Below are 21,345 nucleotides of genomic sequence, written 5' to 3' on the forward strand. Positions count from 1 at the left end.
ATAGTATTTAATTATCTTTGGGGTATAAATTCTATTCTTTGCTGTAATAATATCTCGGGGTGGGTCTATAAGCAGTGACAATTGCCCCATGAAGACTTGCTTTCGCTACAGCTCTGGTGGGTTCTCTTAATCAAGCCACTGCTTATGAGTCGCCGGCTTATTCTTCAACAGGCACACGGTTGTAATAGTATTTAATTATCTTTGGAATATACATTCTGAGATGAAAATTGAGATCTAATGTTGTGGCCATGATTTAGAACATTATGATGATCTAAATTTTCGTTTAATAAACGTCATTCTTAAATGGCAGTTCTATGGATGGATTCGAAATGTTTATGGGATATTCTAAGTTCAAGGATTTTTTTTTTATTTTTTTTTTATTTTTTATTTTTTATGGAAAGGACCTAAATCTTGAAAATAAAGATATATAACATTTTGCTAGTATTAGCAACACGTCAAAAAAATACTGAGATTAAAAATATGGGGATCTTATTCACATCGACACAAGAAGTGTTGTGCAATCTAGCACCATGCATTGTTACGAACAATATATGGACACTTTTTAATCTCCAAATTCTTTAGTTTGATGAACACCCAGTTGAACCCATACAAAATATGCACCTCTTTTAGTACAAGAAATCAATGAGGAAAAATATTGCTATATAAAAGCATATGATAAGGATAATGAAAACACCTCTTCAATTAGGGGTTCCATCTACATGGAAAATATTGCAGCAGAGTAAAAGGGCCTGGTTTTGTTTTGTTTTTTTTTTTTTGGGTATTGTTTATCAACGGTGTAGAAGCCAACTTAATTCGTCAAAATCAACATAGTACTACACAACTGTTTGGATAATGTTCTACTGTTTAACCAGACGATCATTGGCCTGTATCCTGCTCGATCACGAGCGATTGAACGGCCTACCGATTTGCGTTGCTGTATGTCTTATGAAACAATCATAACAGACCATTGCGAATATCCCCACATTAGTCAGTAACTGCAAGACATAACTGAATTTAGACTGTCTATACGAACTTCGATTGAAGAGGAAAAGAACAAAAAAGAAAAAACGTTGAATCTGTCAATTTTAAACACAATAACATTCCTATATTCTTTCGCGAACATAAGCATAGCTCAACTGAGGTTTGAGGTTTAAATCTTTCAATCTATCGTGTTAGAACCTAAGAAAAAAAACACTCACATAATTCTTACCTCCAAAGAGTGAGATGAAAATAGGGAGAGAAGGAAAAAAAAAAAAAAAAAAAACTTACCTTGTACACGTTAGGCTGGACGACTCCCATTTCAGTTTTCATTGTTTCACTTGTAGGGGGCAAATAGGATGGATGAATTGTGGCCGCCAAAGCCAAAGGAGTTGGACAGAGCCACCTTGATTTCCAATCTTTCTTTCTTTGGGCCCACAAGTATATTTGTGTCCTGTAGTTAGTCATTTGTTGGCATTGGAGTATGTTACGAAAGAGATTAAACAATTTCCATAATCATGCAATAGATTGATCAGATCATATGCAATCATGAAAATGTGAAAAAGCGATCCTCATAACAAGCAACATACCACGCCTTTATCTGGGTTTTCTAAGTTAATATTTGGATGGATCCATCCTGTTCTTATGGCCTGTACCAGGAAGTAGTCTGACATCAGCAACTTAAATGTAATTGGAAACTATATATTTTAATAATCATGATGACAAGGTAAAATCGTATATAAAATCAGAAATGTATCATGGGCAAGCTTTTCAGCAGCCTTGTTCACGATATGAATAATCAGACAGTTGAAAAGAAATTTGAGAAGCTTCCATTATTCAATTCTAATCATCACGTTTGATAAATCTCACCTGTATGGTAGCAACAGCCTCAACAGCACCAGCGGCCCCTAGTAGATGGCCAACCATAGACTTTGTGGAGTTCACTCTTAACTGCAAAATCATAGCAATGTTAAGCATGCAGAAACTTATATTTTAGACCGAAGTAAAAATTGTATTTGCATGGTTTAACCTCACGGTTCTTGCCAAAGCAATGTACAAGAGCTTGATATTCTTTGACGTCTTCGGCCAGTGAAGATGTCGCATGCGCATTTACATAATTCACATCTTCCTTAGATATTCCAGACTGAGCTAATGCCTTCTCTATGCATAGAATAACTCCAGCCCCTGTTTAAGTTGTCATATAAAGCATAACACAAGATGTCAACACTCTGAATCGTGATTTTAATAAATTTTATTAAATTTGGGATTGGAATGCTTGGTGTTGGAATATGTGAAGGAATATGTACTAAAAACTTAGGTTTGTATAATTTGCATTTGATGTAAAAGGTGGTTTATATTTATGGAGCAAAACCTCAAACTTAGGCTACACAAACTGATTCTACGAGCTAGACATCTCCAAAAATGGAAAACACTAGTGAAAGTTATCCTCTTAAAAATGTCTCTCTTCAAAATCTGACCAGCACTCCCTCTAGTAAACAATGGAAGTAGAACTTTCTCTTGGGAAGGTCATGGTGCCACACCAAGGGATCAATCTAGAGTGTGGTTACCTTCGATCTCATTTCTGTTCAAGAGGTGTATCTTAGGCCAGAAAGGATTGTAAAGAAGATTTTGTGCCCTCTTAACCAACCATGTGGGCAGCCAACTGTCTGGATTTTCCCCATTGAAGATACACATTTCCATACCTTGAACTTCTAATCCATCCCTCTCTCTAAACACCCAAAGATGTAGGCTCCCATCACACTCTCTTTGACCGACACGACTTCGCAAAGTTACTTATCAACTCTGCCACTCCCCTAATCCTTCTGACTCTTTCCATTGCACTCCCTATGTTCTTCTCCATGAATTGTTGCATCCCCTCTCTCGATTGACTCAACTCCGACTCCAGCATGTTTTATATACCTAAAATCTTCTTTGTAATGACAGAGCCTCTAATAGACTTGCCATTTTCTTATTAGCTACCATCCTCTAGTGATCCAGCTCCAATAGAATTATCATAAAGGAAAAAAAATAAACATCCATTTATCCACACCAAAAGTAATCTTATACCCTACCATTTTCCCATTCAAACCCAGCATTGTATACAAAATTCTTGGACCTGACAATTAAAAGAACGAATCAAGAAAGACTCCTCCCCCATTAATCATCACTTTGTAAATGATCCCTGGTAAAAATATCCCTTTAAAAAATCTACACCAAGGAGCAATGAAAAAAATTTATAGATAAATCCATAGAGAAGCTACCCAATCCTTTTAAAGATCATCTTACAGACCCAGTCAAAACTGAGACCAAAGGAGAAGGAAACTGATTAAGACACCCCAGGAAGCAAGAAAAGTAAACGCAAGTCACTAATTTGTGAGATAAACAGCCAACCTTTGGACCCACAGGCAAAGTGTCCACACTCGCTGCAACTGTAGCAGTATCCACTACTGCAAGCATACCTATCTCCACCACCTTGCAGGTAGCAATCCTGGACTATCTGCCCGTCACCCTGCACTTAAAGCAAACAGTCCACCATCACCACATCTTCCTCCTCCACCACCTCTTCCTCTTGTTACTTCCACCTTTGTACCTACCTCTCCTCTGCCTTAGAACAACCATCACATTTTGCCTAAATCACAAATTCCACATCTTCAACCCCAATATCACAAAATGCCTTGAATCTGAAGGAAGATCGGTGGGAAAAAGACTCCACAACTCTTAGTCTCAAAGAAGGAAACAATATCCCTTTTGGTCACTGGATCACTTCGTCTTCCCACTCACCCTCCTTCATTTCCAATCTCTTGCCACACAACAATGACAGAACCCTAAGACTTCGCTCTCTATTCCCTCCCTTTAGTCTCACTCTCTCGAGAAAGGCTCTCTCCTTTCGAAGAAATATTAATATTTGATCTCAGGAAATTGGCATGCTAGCTTAAATGGTTTTAATGATTTACAGACTCTATTAATCCATAACCAGTTCTACTAGAATAAGTAGTCTGTTAAGATTCTGCACACTTCTAAACTCAGTAGCTCCTTAACAGAGAAGAATGCATTCATAACTATGAAATATCGAGAAAAACATATTATACATCAGTTGAGATATGGTGTTGGAAAGATCTATGGCATTGCTGTTTCAAAGTAAAACCTTAATCTGCATACTACGGAGCGCATGTATTACAAACCCTAATGATCTTTGAACAGTTTATTTTTTCTGTTTTTAGATGTAAAATTTGAGAGTACTCTAGGAGAGGCGAAATGGAATCAGTCAATTAAACATTACACAGTTAAAAAGTTGTACAATAAAGTGTAATATCAGTATTAATTTAAAGTTGTATAATGACCTAAATTGATGAACATCATTCTAGTAATATTTTTTAAAAGGTTATGACAAAGGTAGGAGTGGGGATTTGAATCTAGAGAGTAGGGATGCCTTAACCTAAGTTATATGCTAACGTTCGCATATCATTCTCATAAAAGAATACAACTTTGAAAATTTAATTATGAAATTACCATTGTAGAGATTTATTAATTTATTTATCCAAAACCCCATGATTTCAAGGGGAATAGAATAGCAGAGAATCAAGGGTTTCTAAGCATCCTTCAAAATCCAGTCACAATTTCTCATACCCAAAAGAAGGACAGAAACATCCTACCCATAACTATAACCGTTCTTATGTTTAAACCTCCAAATAAACAGGACCAAAGGGGAATAATCTGATTTATTTGACTTAATGTTGTATGACCGTTCTCCTTTCATGTCAAAGTATCTTACACCGGGATATATCTCACTCTGATTTTCAAATTATATAATAATTTTTCGTCCAACTTAAAAGTAAGTATAGTTGTTTGCACGCTACAAGTTATGTACCATGTGTTTTGCATATGTTGTGAAGATTTATGGTGTTGTTACACATGTATTTTGATCTTAATGTTAAACTTCTTCGAATAGCTGGAGTAATTCTTTAAATTATGGAAAATAAAAATCTCCTGGAAAAGCTCATGGCACAGTAAATTCATTCATTTAACTGTAACATAAAAATTCAGAAGAAAAGAAGATGAAGAAGAAGGGAGAGAGAGAGAGAGAGAGAGGAAATAGGAAGAAAAAGAAAAAAAGACTTACATTCTCACTCATAGTGGAAGTAACCTTCCATGATTTGATTTTCGTTTGAGAGAAAGTAAAGCAATTTTCTAAGGAAATTCGATCATATTAGTAAAAAAAAAACCTCAAATCCAGTTATATTGATATTTGAATGGATAAATTACTTGACAGAAAAAAATGATACAAATACAATGGAAAAGATGGACACTCAATGATTAACAATGGAGTTAAGAAATCTACTTTAAAATCAAATCCTTAATGATTGATCGACTATTTTCTCCACCTATATTAATAATCGATTTGAAAGTTACCTCCAATTAGAAATTATAAAAGAATCCTTTGCGTGCTTCTGCATAGATTCTAACAATTCTTTTTAGAAGTTCATGAAGCCCAGTAAAAATCATACCATACCATAGAAAAGTGAACCACCTAGAGAAAATAATCAAGACCCTTTAACTGGTGGAATTCCATAATTTGAAATTGTAAAAATAATCCTATTAATCTTACCAACTTGAGAATAACTCAAGTAGATAAAGTCCGTCATATATTTTTATCCACACCCCATAAGTTATTGAACTAATAAGACAAAATAACAAGCATAATTAACAAATCAAGAATTTGTTTTGAAACAGAAGAAAATCCATCAATTTCTTGGTTAATGATAGAGGATTACCGTCAGGGTGTGGTTCGGTCATGTGATAAGCATCACAAGTGAAACTTCCACCAAGAAATTCTGCATAGATTTGGGCACCGCGTTGCTGCAATTGTGGAATCAGGAAATAGCAAATTATCTCAGATACTTTACAACAAATAGATGCACAGCCTTCAGCAACATTATGAAAAATTGTGAATAAGATGACGTTGGAAAAACTATAATGAGGCAAGGATGAGAAATGCTGTAAAGCTTTGGACAGGAGGATGCTCCAACGAAACAGGTGGAAGTTGCCCTTCATTGAACTAGAGGATGAGGGGAAAAGATTCATTTGAAATGGTCATTAAAAATAATTGCACTGACCATACCTTCGCGTGCTCTAATTCTTCTAAAAGCAAAACTCCAGATCCCTCCCCCATAACAAATCCATCACGATTCTGTATGAAACAAAAATGCTAAGCATCAAAATGGAGATAACAAGCACATCAGGTTTATGATTTAAAGATTACCTATTGGTGACTTTTGCCGCATTTTTTTTAAAGTAAGAAAGTTCCAGTGTTGCTTAAAAGTATGTTCACCATTGTACTTCCTATTTGTTCAGAGAAACGACACAGAACCACAACAAACAAAAATTAAATATTTTCCTATCAAGAAAAACTAAATCCTGCAACGACTTATTCCACCTCTTTGCAAGTTAAGATTAAGTTTATTAGATAAGAAAGTTAACCCAGGTTTAAGAGACCGTCTTGGTTGTTGATATTTTATTTATTCATGAGCAATGTTTTTGTTTACTGAAAAACTATGATTCAGACAATCAAAAGGAAACAAAAATGAAGCTGACATTACAATATCCCAAGGCCTTGAAGCTTTGGTAGGATCACTGTTTCTTTGTGAAAGTGTATTGCAAGCAACAAACCCTCCCAAACCTAGAAGCAGTAAAATAAAATAGATTCACTTCGAATATCTTGGCAAAAAGAGTTAAAAACTTTATTTACATGATAAATAGACAAATACCAATTGGTATGATTGCTGCATCTGAACCTCCACAGAGCATTAGATCCTGCACACAAGAAAACAGAAACTATAGCAACAATTCTGACATTTAAATTGTTGCTTTTCTAAGTTACTTTTTTTTTCCCCTTCTAAAACTAAGCTTACGCCTCCATTTAAACTTCATTTAACAGCATAACTATCACAATATTATTCTTACATGCAACAAGAACAGAGTAAAACACATGGAAACATTTCAGTTGACTTGAGAATCGATGTCAGGAAAACATAGGATTTGGTTATGATACTTATATGAAACACTTCTCTAGTAAGAACTTCCGAGAAAAAAAACAGTAGTTAAGTACTCGTTTGCTTATGAATGCCAACACTTGTTTGCTTTGTTTATGGAGGAGAGCGAATAATAGCAAAGAAGAAGTGCAGATTCTGCTGAGTATGGACTGTAATGGATACAAGGGAATGATAGTCTATGTGTAGAGACAGTTAGAAAAGGAAAAACACGAGGTTTTCAGTATGTTGCTAGAGAAAGAGTTAAGGAAGGGAGGAAAAGTGTGTGCTGTGAACTTGGTGGAACTAGAATGTCTCTACTCTAGAATCTTGTAGAGTTTCTAACCCTCTCAAGCGCGCAGTACTTGAACCACCCTATTTTCCAAAATATTCTTCGGAGCCTATCATCTAGCTTCCTCCAAGGCACTTGTTGTTGAAATTTGCAAATATGCTTTCTGACATGTAGTCAAACTTCACAAGAGAATGCATATATTGAAAAGTACTTTAGTCAGTTAATAGCCTTGTTGGGATATTGGAAAAACTATGGCCAAAACACAAGTAATCAAGTAAGTCGCATACCAAGAGAAAGAGAAAAGGTTGGAAACTAGATTAATCCAGTCTTTAGTTCCTGAGCAATTGATAACTTACAGCTTCGCCTCTAATTATGTGATTAGCTGCATTTAGTATACAAAAGTTGCTCGTAGCACAAGCAGTAGAAATTGAATAGTTTGGGCCCATCCATCCCTACAATTTCAAAATAAGTATTTCACAATAATGTTAAGAAATCAATAGCTCCAATACCTTAAGAGTTTCTTTTTCTTTTTTCTTTTTAATTTACTATATCCACAAAAGCATTCACTGACCAGATCCATAGCTAGCATGGCAGAACCCATGTTTGTAGTTGCAAATGGAACACAGAAAGGATTCATCTTCTTGTATGAAATTCGCAATGCTTCAATTGCATCATTAAAGACCTATTCAATATAAGTTAATAGGAAGAAGTTTTGATAAATAATAAGAATAACAATAAACGGAAAAAAAATCCACAGTAGCACATTTGAAATTAAGAAAACGATAAATTAACATTAAAGAAAATAAAGCTGCATTTTTTGTCCCAACTTAGTAAAAGTCAAATGGCTATCCTATAGTATCTTTGAGTAGAAAATCTTAGTCTTTTTCAGATGCAAAGGAAGTAGGTAAAATCACAGATTGGTAATATTACCCTCTAAATCACTCCCCTTGCATCAAGCATAGAATTAGGGATTACCTTCATGCCTCCCATTGCTGAACCAATCAGTACTCCACATTTAGTTTTATCCAACTCTTCTGTAAGCTCTTTCGTAAATCCACCATCCTCTAGGGCTTTTTTGCCAGCAATAAGCATGTAAAGCATGAATTTATCCATCCGCTTAGAGAATTTTGGTGCGACCCATCCATCAGTAGAGAAAGTTTTAATCTCTCCAGCAATTCTCTGAAAAAATAATCAGAATTCAAACAGACAAACAGATAACGCTGGTTTCAGGAATATTTTAGAGGAAGGTATATTTACGGTGGGGAACTGGGAACAATCAAATGCCTCAATCTCGCTAATTCCACTGACACCCTCCAGCAAATTTTTGTAGAAGATGTCAAGATCATGGCCCAAAGGCGTCACCACACCCATTCCAGTGACAACTACTCTTCTTTGTTTTGTATGGTGTTTCTTTTTCCTTCCCACATCTTCAGCTGGCTGAACAGCTATAGCGACAGTCTCACCTGAAGTTTAAACAAAATGACAACACAACAATCGGATTCAGTGTTCTTTTCATTCTTTCACAGAATATTTCACATTGCCCTGTTTCTACTAAATAAAGTTTTTCAGGTCCAGTGACATTAGAATCCAACAGAACAGATCTAAACTATATACAGAACTCAATACCAACTTTTTAGGATCATGGAAACTTCATACTTGCAGGAGGACTAAGAAACAACCAGCTTCAGTGTATTGAAGACATATACAGGACAAGACTACTTATGTTGCGGACAGATAGTAATGTATACTGGTCAGAGAACCCACAAGAATATAGGTTTTGGGTTGAGGCAACTTAGCAGTATATTAGTCGGGTTTGGGAAGTGCAGACCAGAATGGTGAGAGCCAATTAAAGGCAATGACGAATGACATTTGACATAAACTACGATTGTAAGTGGTAGAGAGAAACATGACAATGGGCGAAATGAAACACTGCAAAAAACAACATTCGTGAACTCCAAAAAATAATAAATAAATAACAAACAAGAAGCGGTATGGGCATGACGAGTTGGGTCAGTGACAAATAACAAAGATTACAGCGTTGCAACGTAAATACTGGACTCAGCGGCGGTGGAAAAACATATAAATTCGATACACTCGTTGTCCGATGAAGTTGAAATTTAGAAAAGAAAAAGAGATGAATCTGAATCGAGTGGAAAAAAAATATAAAGAACTCGATAACGGCAGATTCTTGCCAAGAAGTGCCTATATTAATCTAATTGCTCCTTCCTTTAACAGGTCTATTTGAGAAATCAGCAAGAAAAATTAGGTAAACAAAAACCAAAGGTTCCAGTCAAGTGTAGCGAAAAGCCTGAAGCAGCAAGCCAAACAAGCAGATTCGAGTCAGTCCATGTAAGAGCAAAACAGACATGTAAGGTACTAATTCCAACCGCAATACAAATTCCAGAAACCACCAAAGAACCAGCACAGAACAGGTGAAAAGAAAAATACATCGCAAAAAATAACCGAGAACGGGAAAAGAAAAAAAAACTCAATCACCTGAACGTGAAGCCCGATTTGCACGCCTCTGCCGACGGTTAGCGGGGAGAGTCTTAGGTCCAAAAAGTAAGGAGAAGCCATTATTACCTACGGAGGCGAGAGAAGAAAGGGCATAACTACTGCTACAGTACTCATCGCAGGGCTCAAAAGCGAGGCATGAGTTCATGAGGCCATGAATATTGAATCCACTGAAAGAAGAAACCAATCCAGTATTGAATTGGGAGGTGAAACTACAACATTTAGATTGCAGCTTCCTCCTTGAGATGGATGTCAATCTTTTGGAAGAATGACGGATGGAGGCATTAACAGAATGGTCCTTAAAGCAAGTGGCGGACATGCAAGCGGCAACAAGCCAAGTACAGAAAGGAGATTCAACAGCAAAGGAAGCCATGGAAGTAAACAAGAACAACAACAAGAAGCAGAGATAATTACAGAGGTGGTGGTGGTGGTGGTGGTGGTTGTGGCGTCGTGAGTAAGAGATTGATTGATTGTTGCATTTGAATCGTTGATGGTTCACAAACAAGTGTTGAAAGCGTTGAAGAAGAAACAAGCAATCTCAACGACAACTGTTCTTCTCTGCACACACTCTTTCTCTCTCTTCCGTCTCGGAGTTTCTCTCTCTACAATTGGTGGAAATGGAGACGAAGAAGCGTCTGAGCTACAACAAAAATTACGAGGATCTGTGACCATAAATATTTTTCCCTTTTTTTTTTTTTTTTTTTTTTTTTATATTTTACTGATAATTTTCTTAATTTTTTTAACTTTTTTAATTAAAAAAAATTAAATATTATGAATATTCTAATTTCTATTATGAATATTCTATTTAGATGCTTATATTATTTGTATTTATCCATCTTTTGAAACTAACTTAATTACTATAATATAAATTTTTATTTAATAATTAAATGTTGACTTTTTTAACCCTATAAAATTGAATGATAATTAGCCGGATGACACTACGATCAGTCAGCTAGGGTCGCAGTGTGCGCGCATGTTCAATTCTCTACGACCCTAGTGGCTGAATAAGCTTAGATTCAGCATGAGCTGTGTTTGGTTGACGAACAAAAATCTCGCCTAAAGTTCATAGAGACCACGACCAAGGGAACAAGCTTGATAGAATCAGCGAGAAAAAAAAATACCCTATTAAGTTTGACTCTAGCCCGACTTTGTGAAATGGCTTGAGAGATGTATGTTAAGTGAGAGCCGAAAGGCGAAATTGAAATACAGTAGTCTATGTATCCTGACGTAAATATCATGATAAAAAAACAATTTAGTATACTAAACTAAAGTTTCGATCAATATCTTACGATCAATTATTATTAATTAAAAATATATATTTTATGAATAATTTCAATAATATAAATATAGAGGACTCATTAAATCACATACAAAATGCGTGAGTGATAAAGTCAAAACAAACGAATTTAATTATTAACGGTAATACTGCATTAAATAAATATTATAAATTTTAAATTCTATAAATTAATGACATAGTGGATACTAGCTTTCGACCACCCGTACTCTAAATCCCGTGACCTAAGCGACTATACCTGCAGTGTAGAGCGAACTTTGTAAGACTTTTAGAAGTGTGGATCGAGCTAAGTTTTATATTATATTTAAATTTTTTAATAGTCCTAAATTTAAAAATAAAAAAGAAATCCTATTAAAAATTCAAGAAAGTAATAAATAATTTTTTAAAAAATTAAGAGTCTAGATAATCATAAATTTCAATTTTCGATTAAATTTATTTAAAAAGTATATTATATATTAAAAAATGGAAAAAAAAATATATCAGGAAATTATTAGCCAAGCAATTCCTATCTAATTGGGTCCCTCGGTTCGGCCGGTGGTCCACCAACTTCCAACCGGCGGTGGTTTACCTAATTACTTCGAACCGTTAGATTTTTTTAATATTTATTTTCATTTTTTTTTAATTTAATAATTAGATGGGATCACTAATTTTTAATTTTAAATTGATAATGTTAATATAGCTTTTACCATAAATAATTAATATCATTTATTTGCTTGTAGTCCCTAGTCTGATGTTCATCAATGATGCTAAGTTGGGGGTTGAGTACTAATTTAAACGGTCAATTTTCGTATGATAGTTTGACAAAATCGTGTTGATTATACGACCGGAATTATAGAGTTATCTTGTATATCGCATACGTTTAGTTTTTACCTATTATTTGTAACAATTTAATTGATAGCTATATACGATTTAACAAAATGAAAAATTAATAATTTAACTGTAAATTGTAAATTTTGTTCCTAGTAAGAAAGAACGATGAGCGTTTATATGATCCAGCAGCGATGAACAACTTAAACCACCCAACTCAAATCATAAGAGTTAGTTCGATTAAATATATATATATATATATATATATCAGTTCGGATTTGGTTGATTTTTTGAAAATTCAAAAGTTCAGTTCACGAGTTGAAATTTTTTTGGTCAGGTCAACCCGACTAACTTAAAACTAAATGTTTTATATTTGAATTTCAAGAGATTTTAGTTATTAATTTAATAGCTATTATAAATAAAAAAAATAAACCTAACGACTCAATCCAACCCAAGAATAGAGGGTCGGGTTGTGAACCCTATTTGGGTCACTAATCTGACCAACCCAAAATTTCGGGTTGGTCCAAAAAAAATTCCAACCCACCCTCATGCACCCCTAAGAACGAGCCTATTAATTTCAAACCGAACGCAAAAGAATATGATAAAGTTCATTAATTAGCTAAACCATACCATACCAAGCATTAGTAGTTAAATTTTTATTGTTCTAAAAGAAAAACTATAATAATCATTTTAATGCCTCCAGTGTCATTAGGAGTATATCCAACCACTCCCAATAATGTAAAATCACATGGCATGCAATAAATGAAAAAGTTGTTTGATTATTCGAAATAGAAACCGAAACAATAACACGAACACGAAAAGCAAAAAAATCTACTCTATTAAGCACAACATCGAAAGTTTACGGGATCTATCAGCACATTTGGAATGTCAAGGACTTGTAAGATATTCGTTAAAGATTAGAAGCTCGATGAACACGATCTTAAAGTTTAAGAACTAAACGTTTGATTTAAGCTATAAAAAATCAAAACCATATGTATATCATATATACTTTAAGGGTGGTTTTCAAGGGTACAAATACATCTATCTATACAAGCAAGAATAAAAACTTGAACCTTTCTTGCAGAAAACTTCAGCCTCAATCAGTTCATTAATGGTAATTGATACTCATCAACTCATCAGCCATAGAGGAGAGTTTAGAACAAACCTTAGTCATTAGAAGTACATTTTCTTCAGCTTATTCGGCTCCAATCCTCGTAAAACTGGGACTGCTTCTACCGTTTCGGTGCTCGGATAGTAGCATCTGAAAGAAACATCTAGACGTGGAAGAACGATATGCAGGGTGACGTTAGAACCGATCTACTCACTAGAATACTTTTTGGTTGATCTAATCAAATAGCAAATAGTAATAGTAATAGAGGTGTTGTATAAGGCCCAGAAACATAGCCAAGTTCACCGCTAGCAGATATTGTCTTCTTTGGATTTTTCCACTAAAGGTTTTTAAAATGAGTATGCTAGGGAGAGGTTTCACACCCTTATAAGGAATGTTTCGTTCTCCTCTCCAACCGATGTGGGATCTCACATTGTTCGAGCCACCTCGAAAATAAATTAGTAAACCAGTGAAAGCTTTATTTTCTCGAGCAAAGTAAACTCGATACTCATCACAAAAGTTGGGTAAGGCAAGCATAAAGTTCTTAACTGAGCTCAGTGTTTAAAGTTTCCCAGATGTTTATAATCAACTTACTTCATTCTAAAGGGTTAGATGCTTGAGACCGTTGTTCTTCAATCAAAGCTTGAATTCTCTGTAGCAGACACAACCAACCAATCAGTAATACAAAAGGAAAAACAATGGCGTGTATATAAAAACGGATAGCGATAATTAGTTGATACCTTCACAGAGCTTCCAACCTCATCTACTTTCTGAAGTACTCGTTCCCCCGAATAGAAGTACGGGTCATACTTTAGAGATTTCGATGGAGATGCCGCCTATGATTTAGAAAAAATATATGTATTTTTAGTCAATGTCATCATTTGACAGGTAGGATTATGCAATGACCTACCCTTGTATTTGGAACTTCTTCATTGCCATCATTCCTCATATCAGAGAGACGCATTAGAACAGCCTGAGAAATGCAGAACGAGGGTGACCTCTAAGATCATTGGAAACCTATTCATTGATACCAAAAAGTACCTTTTTAAATGCAATTGGGTCTGTAACTCCTTGAATTTGAACGTCATCACCAGGTGGTCTTCTCAGGCCAGCATTCTCTATCCTAAGAGAGTAAACTCCATAGAGAGACTGTAGATATCCTGTAAACATGGGATCGAGATCTTAAAAGTTATATGTCGTAGTAAATAGATTTTTTTTTAGGTAAGAAATTGAGAAAATTGAAGGAAAGCAAGGGCAAACACAACAGATTCTACGAGAAAAAGAGAGTGTAACACCCAAGCCCAAGCCCATTACGTATCGCCGTTAGTATCACGATTTTAAAACGTGTCTACTAAAGAGAGATTTTTACATCCGGAGTGTTTCGTTTCATTCTCCAATCGATGTGGAATCTCACAATCTACCCCCTTAGGGGCCTAGCATCCTCGCTGGCACACCGCCCCATGTCTGGCCCTGATACCATTTGTAATACCCCAAGCCCAGTGTTAACAGATATTGTCCGCTTTGGCCTATTACGTATTGTCATCAGCCTCACGGTTTTAAAACACGTTTACTAGAGAGAGATTTTCACACCCTTATAAGGAGTGTTTCGTTTCACTCTTCAATCCATACAGGATCTCACAATCCACCCCTCTTGGGGCCAGCGTCCTCACTGGCACACCACCCGGTGTCTAGCTCTGATATCATTCGTAACACCCCAAGTCCACCGTTAGTAGATATTGTCCGTTTTGGCCCATTACCTATAGCCGTCAACCTCACAATTTTAAAACGCATTTACTAGAGAGAGATTTTCACCCTTAGAAGGAGTGTTTCGTTCCACACTCCAATCGATGTGGGATCTCACAGAGAGAGTCGACCCTACCAGAACTCTAATCCAAAAGAACAATACCAAAGTTATAATCACAACAACAACAACAAAAAATAATAATAATAAATAAATAAATAAAAAGCTTGGTACTGAAGTTCACAAAGAGACATTAAACATAGCTACCTTCCAGTCTTCCTCAATCTCTCAACCTCTCCAAAGTTTCAATTGCTACACTCAATCCAAATACCCCACAAACTAGAAAGAAATTAGCTTGCCACAACCACTTTGGCCTTCTCCCTAAAAGGAGGATTTAGAAGCACCTCATCAATAGCGTGCTCCACAAACCTGAAACAAATTCCTCCAACGACCCAAAAGAAAAGCAAACTGACATTCCCACAAAAAATGATCAAGACTCTCCTCGTACTTCCTGCAAAGAATGCACCATGCAAGTGCAACACATAGGAAGAATGCCTTTTGGACACTATCCATGGCAATAACTCTCCATGTAATACTGGGCAAGCAAAAACCTTAACCGTTGTTGAAATTTTAACTTTCAAGAACGAGGATAAAGCAGAAGAAACTGAGGTAGCAAACGAAGGAGAAAAATTAGATAATACATGAAAAACAAATGGCACGAGAAGCCCCTAGAAGGATGCGTCCAGATTCTACTATCCCTCCTCGCAAGGGTCACACGCTAATCGCGAAAAAGATAAAAGTAGACTCACCACATTAACCTCCTCTCTATTAGACAAAAGGCACTAGGAGTTTAAGGAGAATGAAGAGCAAGAGAGGCCACCAGGTACATCAATAAAAACAGTCATACAGAGTAAGAGTATTTTCCTAAGAAGCATGGATACAACACGTCACAAACAAGATGATATATTATTTTCTATGAATTTAGGACACAAATACGACAAGGAAATGTTTATTAAACTATGAATTTTTAACAATATTTACAATTTTAATGCAATATAGAAATTCAAGTCAATATGGTCCTTAATAAAATGTTTGTCAACCTCAGCATGTTTTGTTCTATCGCATAGAACTGGATGATGAACAATAAAGATGGCAGCTTCATTGTCAAAATAAATTTAGTTATCTAAGAAACAATGATTCCAAGATCTTCACAACAAATTTTATGGGCTAAAGTTCTAACTCTTCTTTTTATTCTTTTGCAAACTCCCATCTGTCCATTTTCTTATTGGCTAATTGCTAACATCCCCAGAAAACTTATTTATAATTCGATATCCTTTCGATGTTGACTATGAAAATTAAATGCATAAACTTTTTCTTCTCCTCCTCAATTATAACAACTAATTGTTTTGCTGCATTACGAAATCGAAGGTTAATATGGAGCTTAGATTTAGTAAACCATTATTAAAAAAAGGAACAACAAGAACAACAACTTAACCTTGTTCAACTATAATGTCTGCCACTGAAGGCAACAAAACATGCTTCTCTTTCTTCAGTACTCCAAAACATGGAAAAGGTACAGGTCTTGTAACCTGTGATGGAAAATACAATACTCCTTAAGGTACACGAGCAAATAGTTTTATTCGTATTCATAGAACCGTCTTTCAGAGATCAACGATAAGAGTGAACAATGGAAGCATATTACTGGTTTAGACTAAAATGAAAAAGATATAGTTCCACTGTAGAGTGGCTAATACGACAGCGTGCAACGACATTCAACTACAAATCATGATAATCCTTAGGCATTCAATTAGTGGGAGAACTTACAATAATTTAACAGAAACACCAAAGTTTGTAGATTAAAATAGATTGAACTTCACAAATTACCTTGTAGATTATAGAATTTGGTGTAAGATAAAGCTTTTTCGATTGAATATCTTTCCGCAAAACGTATCGTCTTATTGGTAGATAAAGCAGCATCAACAACCCAATCCCCCACGCTAAAATCAAAAGCAAGGAGTAAAGGACCCATTGTGCTGTATGATACTTAACAAAGCTGTCTTCCATCTCTTGGAAGGAAGCTGCAAACAACACGGGCTCATCGTCGATTTCAGGTTCCAAATCAGAATTGCATTCAGACAATAGACCCCTTTCCAAGTTACTAATTTCCACAGCCTCCACGTCTGAACCCATCTAAGCTGACACAAAACAAAGTCAAATTTAATTATACAATTCCGTAAATCGAATTAACCATACAAATTCTTACTAAGAGGAGTCGCATTTGTTAGACGAACACGACTCTCCACAATGGTATGATATTGTCCACTTTGAGCATAAGCTCTCATGGCTTTGCTTTGGGTTTTCCCAAAAGGCCTCATACCAATGAAGTTAGTATTCCTCACTTATAAACCCATGATCATTCCCTAAATTAGCCGATGTGGGACTTCCATCATCCAACAACATTCAAGTACTTCGAATCATCTAGTTTTAATTGTTTGGGGGCTTCAACAATTTTGTATGATAGGATGCTCGGGATTCACAAGTACAAAAGTAATCGTACTGAATTTGGTTGAATGTATAGAAAGACTACACATCCTTAGATGACAGAAATTAATCCGACTAAGCAGCAATAATCCAAGTTCCCCAGCATAATTCCGCGAGAAATAAACCCAAATTCATAAATGATTCATAAAGTTATCAAAGACAAATAAAAAAATTGAGCCGAAAGCTCATCAGGATCGCAATGAGACGAGCGATATTGCACTCGAATTGCGGTTGTCTCATTGCTTGCCTGAGGGCAGCGGAAGGGAAAAGAGAACCAACAAATAATCAAAGAGCCAACATAAGAACAGTAGATGACATTGAGACGAATAGAAACGCATGAAATTTACCGATAATAATAAGCAAATCCTGTTTCAATTGGAAACTGGAAAGCCCCGCGACTTTGAAATCGATCAAACGAGAGAAAAATCGTTGGAGAAATTGGACAGTTCGGCAATCGGGAGCAGAGAAAGCAAAGGGAGGGAAGGCGCTGGCTCGATGTGGCCGTCGGAGGAAGAAAACGGCGAACGGCGATCCTAACTCAGAGAGGACAGTGGAAAAGAAAGTTCGATCAGAGAGTAATGGCCGTAAAATTTGGAGTACGATTTTATTTTTCCGAATCAATAAAAAAATTAATTTTTTATTTTATATCCAATAAATTATTTCATTTTTTTAATATATCATTCTTTTTATATATTAAAAAACTATTATTACTTTCGTCATCCAATACTTCCCCTCCTCCTTTTTCACTCATTTTTTTTTACTAAGTTTAGGGTATGGCTCTGATACCAACTAACAGTGAACACGACTCTCAACAATGCTATGATATTATCCACTTGCTCTGATACCAACTAACAGTGAACACGACTCTCAACAATGCTATGATATTATCCACTTTGAGTTGAAGCTCTCGTGGCTTTGCTTTGGCTTCTCCAAAAGGTCTCATACCAATGAAGAGAGTATTATTTTATTATAAACCCATGATCATTCCCTAAATTAGCCGATGTGGAACTTTCATCATCCACACTCTTCACTAAACAATTCATCCATAGAATATTCATTAGATAAGAACTCTCTCTGTCTTTTTTTCTAAGCTTTTCACGACTCAACCTAGCTTACTCAGATAAAGACATATTTTCACGACTCAATCTAGCTTACTCAGATAAAGACATATTTTCACGACTCAACCTAGCTTACTCAGATAAAGACATATTTCAACTTGTATCTTTGATGATCTCTTCACTACGCAGCTTTCCCGTAAGACATCATTAGATAAAGGATCCCCATATCCTTTTTCAAGCTTTTTACCGACTCAACTGACTCGCTTATCTATGCAAGGACCGACTCAACCAACTCCAACTAGCTTACCAATGCAAGAACCGACTCAACCAACTAGCTTTCTTATGCAAGCCATATTTCATATTTCACTCTAGTTAGTCGAGTCCAACATAAACTAAACTCACCTCACCTCTGAAGAAGACAGGCTACCTTTAACTCCACACGTTATACGTGCACAAATTTGACCATTGAAAGTTAAAATTACTCGTGATATTGGACCAACTAGTTCAAGCACAGTCAAATTAAAGTTAATTATGGCCAACATTTAAAATTACTCTTCCTAGTTCCATGTTTTCTCCCTATTTGGCCAAACACCGTGTGACAATGGTCAATAGAAGCTTCAAGCTTCGCATTTCCAAGCAACAACATTCAAAAAGTGGCCACACCGTATTGATCTAACAAACAAATTCTCTGTTATTACCGAAATTTCCATCAAAGTTGCCTTTGTTTCAAGCCTCTATGACCCCCAGAATCCATCTCAATTCCCATTTTTGGGGCAAAGCAAACCTCACTAAGATGTTTTACATTGCCAATCGCAACTACGATAGAACTGCAATAACGTCCGAAGCCCTCAATGCGATGTAATCAGAGCCATCTTTGCCCTTGAACTCGTTCCCGGCGTACTTCGAGTACATCGCGTTATCTCCCACGGCGATGGATAGCGGTTTCCTCTTGCCATCCTCCTCCAGATGACCAGGGCCAACTGCTATCACCTGTGTGAACCAAATGTTTTATGTCAATCATACGGGCATTGGTATCTATAATGAAACTAGGAGGGTGTGCTTTTGTATGCTTATACTGACCGTTCCGATGGACGGTTTCTCTTTACTTGCTTCTGTCAGCAACAAACCTCCGGCTGTTTTCTCCTCGGCCTCGGCCACCTGTGATCAAATTTTTTAGAACAAGTATTACATTTCTGTCATTTGAACCAAATAATGGAAGACTAGACCATATAGAACTCTTTCCTACTTCTAAGGGAAAGGATGGAAGACAATTGCAAGGAGTTAAAACCATATGTCAGTGACTCAAAATGTAAATCAGAAAGATTCTCGACACACGCCACCCCCAAAGATATCGGGCAAGCACATCGGAAGATTCGGACAATTTGGTCTTATGGGTTACGCCAAAAAGGAACATTGAAGTAGTATGCAAAATGGAGACAGACCTTGATCAAGACCCTGTCATTTAGGGGCTGAAGATCTTTCGCGTCATCTGTTTCTAGTATACCGACAATATCGTCTTCCTTCAGGATAAGATGCTTTGAACCGTTGAACTCTAGCTCAGTTCCAGCATACTTGGAGTACACTACTTGAGCACCAGTCTATTGAATCAAAAAACTCAATGGATATAAAACAAAACAAAACACATTGAATGAATTAAGAGCGTAAACAGATTAAATGCATACCTTTACACTAGCTTCCACTTTGGTGTTTCCGATTGTCTTGCCTTCTCCAACTGCAACAACCTCTCCTCCTTGGGGCTTAGACTGAGCGGTTGTTGGAAGTAAAATCCCTCCATCAGTCTTCTCTTCAGCTTCCTTTATCTTCACCAACACTCTGTCGCCCAATGGCTTGATTGAAGTGTACTGAAACATTGCAATCAATTCACACGCGTAAGTAAATTTTTATATACACTCACAGATCAAGCTCCAACATAAAATGCACCCTGCTAGAAACTTTTAGCAGTTTACTTATATAAACTCAAATTGTTTCTGGAATCTCGACACACCAAAATTAAAGTTTCCATAGTTGCAGATGCACACAGTAATTGGAGGAAAACTTATCCATCACAACAGATACACGCAGATTGCAGCTATGATTGTAATTAAGTAACCATACAGGACAGTCAAAAACGTAATATCAACAAATGAGAAACTTGGCAACTAAATAGACAACAAGTTGCAAAATGGAAACAGGAAGAAAATTGGAAGGAAAAGGACGAACAGAGATTAAAGAAACCAAATTATAGACCTGAAGATGAGGCATATTTCACAGACATACAACTCAGAACAAAGAACTTAAAATTGGTTAATGAATAGCAAATTCACAACTATATTTCGCAAATCCTCGTCTCAAACCACAAACTAAAGCCAAAAATGACAGGCACTAGCAGAATGGATAGTGTGGAACCTTTGGAGCAACCACAGTAGCAGCTCTGACGACCAAGCCAGTGTAAGATCTCTTAGCCCGACCCCCGACTCTCACATGAGCAACAGAAGGAGAGAATTTCACCGCAGAAGGTCGAAGCCCACTGAAAGAAGGCAAGTTCCTAGCAGAAATTAAAGACCCAGCGAGTTGAGCTGTCGCCATTTCACGTTCTAACCTCAAAAAACACCCAAAATCCAGAAACCAAATATGAAAAAGATTAGAAAAGGAACAATTTCAAACGAGTTTAAGTCAATTTCAATTCAAGCTCCAAAACGCTAAAATTGTCCGCCAAACACAATGCAAGGACACAGAAATGAAATTTCCCGGAAGAATCGAGAGAGAAAAGAAGAAAGAGATGAGTACCTGAAGATAAAGATGGAGAAGCGGCTCCAATTGGATAGAAGATTATAGAAGAACGATGAAGATAAACCCTAGAAACTGGAAAGCAGCTGCAGCAGTGGAAATGGGTTTTATCGGAGAAATTAGACCCTTCTAGATATTGCTCCGATAATGCGACAAATATATATATATGCGTATTTCTCATTTTTTATTTATTTTTTAA

General features: G+C 36.2%; 3 protein-coding genes across 8 annotated transcripts; all 3 read right to left on the reverse strand.

Moving 5' to 3' along the window:
* Positions 1-643: 643 nt before the first annotated feature.
* LOC111779985 (3-oxoacyl-[acyl-carrier-protein] synthase II, chloroplastic) lies at positions 644-10,448 on the reverse strand. 4 transcript variants are annotated; one of them, XM_087119567.1, is made up of 15 exons: positions 10,225-10,448; positions 9,793-9,980; positions 8,554-8,759; positions 8,272-8,475; positions 7,868-7,978; positions 7,653-7,748; positions 6,744-6,789; positions 6,576-6,655; positions 6,098-6,166; positions 5,751-5,835; positions 2,009-2,163; positions 1,849-1,929; positions 1,569-1,628; positions 1,270-1,432; positions 644-1,179 (listed from the first exon to the last, which is right to left on the reverse strand). In XM_087119567.1, the coding sequence occupies exons 1-14, from the start codon at positions 10,287-10,289 to the stop codon at positions 1,316-1,318; spliced, it is 1,563 nt and encodes a 520-aa protein (XP_086975693.1). In that variant the 5' UTR covers positions 10,290-10,448; the 3' UTR covers positions 644-1,179; positions 1,270-1,315. The 4 variants fall into 4 exon arrangements, with proteins under 4 accessions (XP_086975693.1, XP_023515973.1, XP_023515974.1 ...); XM_023660205.2 differs by having other exon boundaries at positions 644-995; positions 9,793-10,448; XM_023660206.2 differs by having other exon boundaries at positions 9,793-10,448.
* A 2,443-nt stretch (positions 10,449-12,891) lies between these two features.
* LOC111780744 (uncharacterized) lies at positions 12,892-17,984 on the reverse strand. Of its 2 annotated transcripts, none has more exons than XM_023661234.2 (8): positions 17,649-17,984; positions 16,645-16,955; positions 16,256-16,349; positions 14,061-14,179; positions 13,930-13,992; positions 13,760-13,855; positions 13,614-13,671; positions 12,892-13,185 (listed from the first exon to the last, which is right to left on the reverse strand). In XM_023661234.2, exons 2-7 carry the CDS (start codon positions 16,948-16,950, stop codon positions 13,615-13,617), a joined length of 735 nt encoding a protein of 244 aa, XP_023517002.1. In that variant the 5' UTR covers positions 16,951-16,955; positions 17,649-17,984; the 3' UTR covers positions 12,892-13,185; position 13,614. The 2 variants fall into 2 exon arrangements, with proteins under 2 accessions (XP_023517002.1, XP_023517001.1); XM_023661233.2 differs by having other exon boundaries at positions 16,645-16,950; positions 17,649-17,971.
* Positions 17,985-19,026: 1,042 nt separating this feature from the next.
* LOC111780628 (20 kDa chaperonin, chloroplastic) lies at positions 19,027-21,286 on the reverse strand. Of its 2 annotated transcripts, none has more exons than XM_023661076.1 (6): positions 21,147-21,286; positions 20,766-20,953; positions 20,042-20,221; positions 19,802-19,957; positions 19,440-19,517; positions 19,027-19,349 (listed from the first exon to the last, which is right to left on the reverse strand). In XM_023661076.1, the coding sequence occupies exons 2-6, from the start codon at positions 20,943-20,945 to the stop codon at positions 19,176-19,178; spliced, it is 768 nt and encodes a 255-aa protein (XP_023516844.1). In that variant the 5' UTR covers positions 20,946-20,953; positions 21,147-21,286; the 3' UTR covers positions 19,027-19,175. The 2 variants fall into 2 exon arrangements, with proteins under 2 accessions (XP_023516844.1, XP_023516845.1); XM_023661077.2 differs by having other exon boundaries at positions 20,766-20,958; positions 21,147-21,284.
* Between the last annotated feature and the right edge of the window lie 59 nt (positions 21,287-21,345).

The sequence above is a fragment of the Cucurbita pepo genome, chromosome 18, assembly GCF_057944985.1.
Source record: "Cucurbita pepo subsp. pepo isolate OVF chromosome 18, ASM5794498v1, whole genome shotgun sequence".
Classification (NCBI taxonomy): Eukaryota; Viridiplantae; Streptophyta; class Magnoliopsida; order Cucurbitales; family Cucurbitaceae; genus Cucurbita; species Cucurbita pepo.

Bases quoted from the DNA above. Each gene is read 5' to 3' on its own strand.
- LOC111779985 (XM_023660205.2), bottom strand. From the start codon at position 10,183: ATGGCTTCCTTTGCTGTTGAATCTCCTTTCTGTACTTGGCTTGTTGCC. The intron at 6,790-7,652 runs GTAAGTTATCAA...TCTTGTGTGCAG, and splicing joins ACATAATTAGAGGCGAAGCT to GATCTAATGCTCTGTGGAGG. The intron at 2,164-5,750 runs GTAATCCTCTAT...CAACTTAAACAG, and splicing joins GACCGAACCACACCCTGACG to GGGCTGGAGTTATTCTATGC.
- LOC111780744 (XM_023661234.2), bottom strand. From the start codon at position 16,950: ATGGGTTCAGACGTGGAGGCTGTGGAAATTAGTAACTTGGAAAGGGGT. The intron at 14,180-16,255 runs GTTAAGTTGTTG...CCATGTTTACAG, and splicing joins AGACATTATAGTTGAACAAG to GATATCTACAGTCTCTCTAT. The intron at 13,672-13,759 runs GTATCAACTAAT...TGTCTGCTACAG, and splicing joins AGGTTGGAAGCTCTGTGAAG to AGAATTCAAGCTTTGATTGA.
- LOC111780628 (XM_023661076.1), bottom strand. From the start codon at position 20,945: ATGGCGACAGCTCAACTCGCTGGGTCTTTAATTTCTGCTAGGAACTTG. The intron at 19,958-20,041 runs GTATGCATTTAA...TTGATTCAATAG, and splicing joins AAGTGGAAGCTAGTGTAAAG to ACTGGTGCTCAAGTAGTGTA. The intron at 19,350-19,439 runs GTCAGTATAAGC...TGGTTCACACAG, and splicing joins AGAAACCGTCCATCGGAACG to GTGATAGCAGTTGGCCCTGG.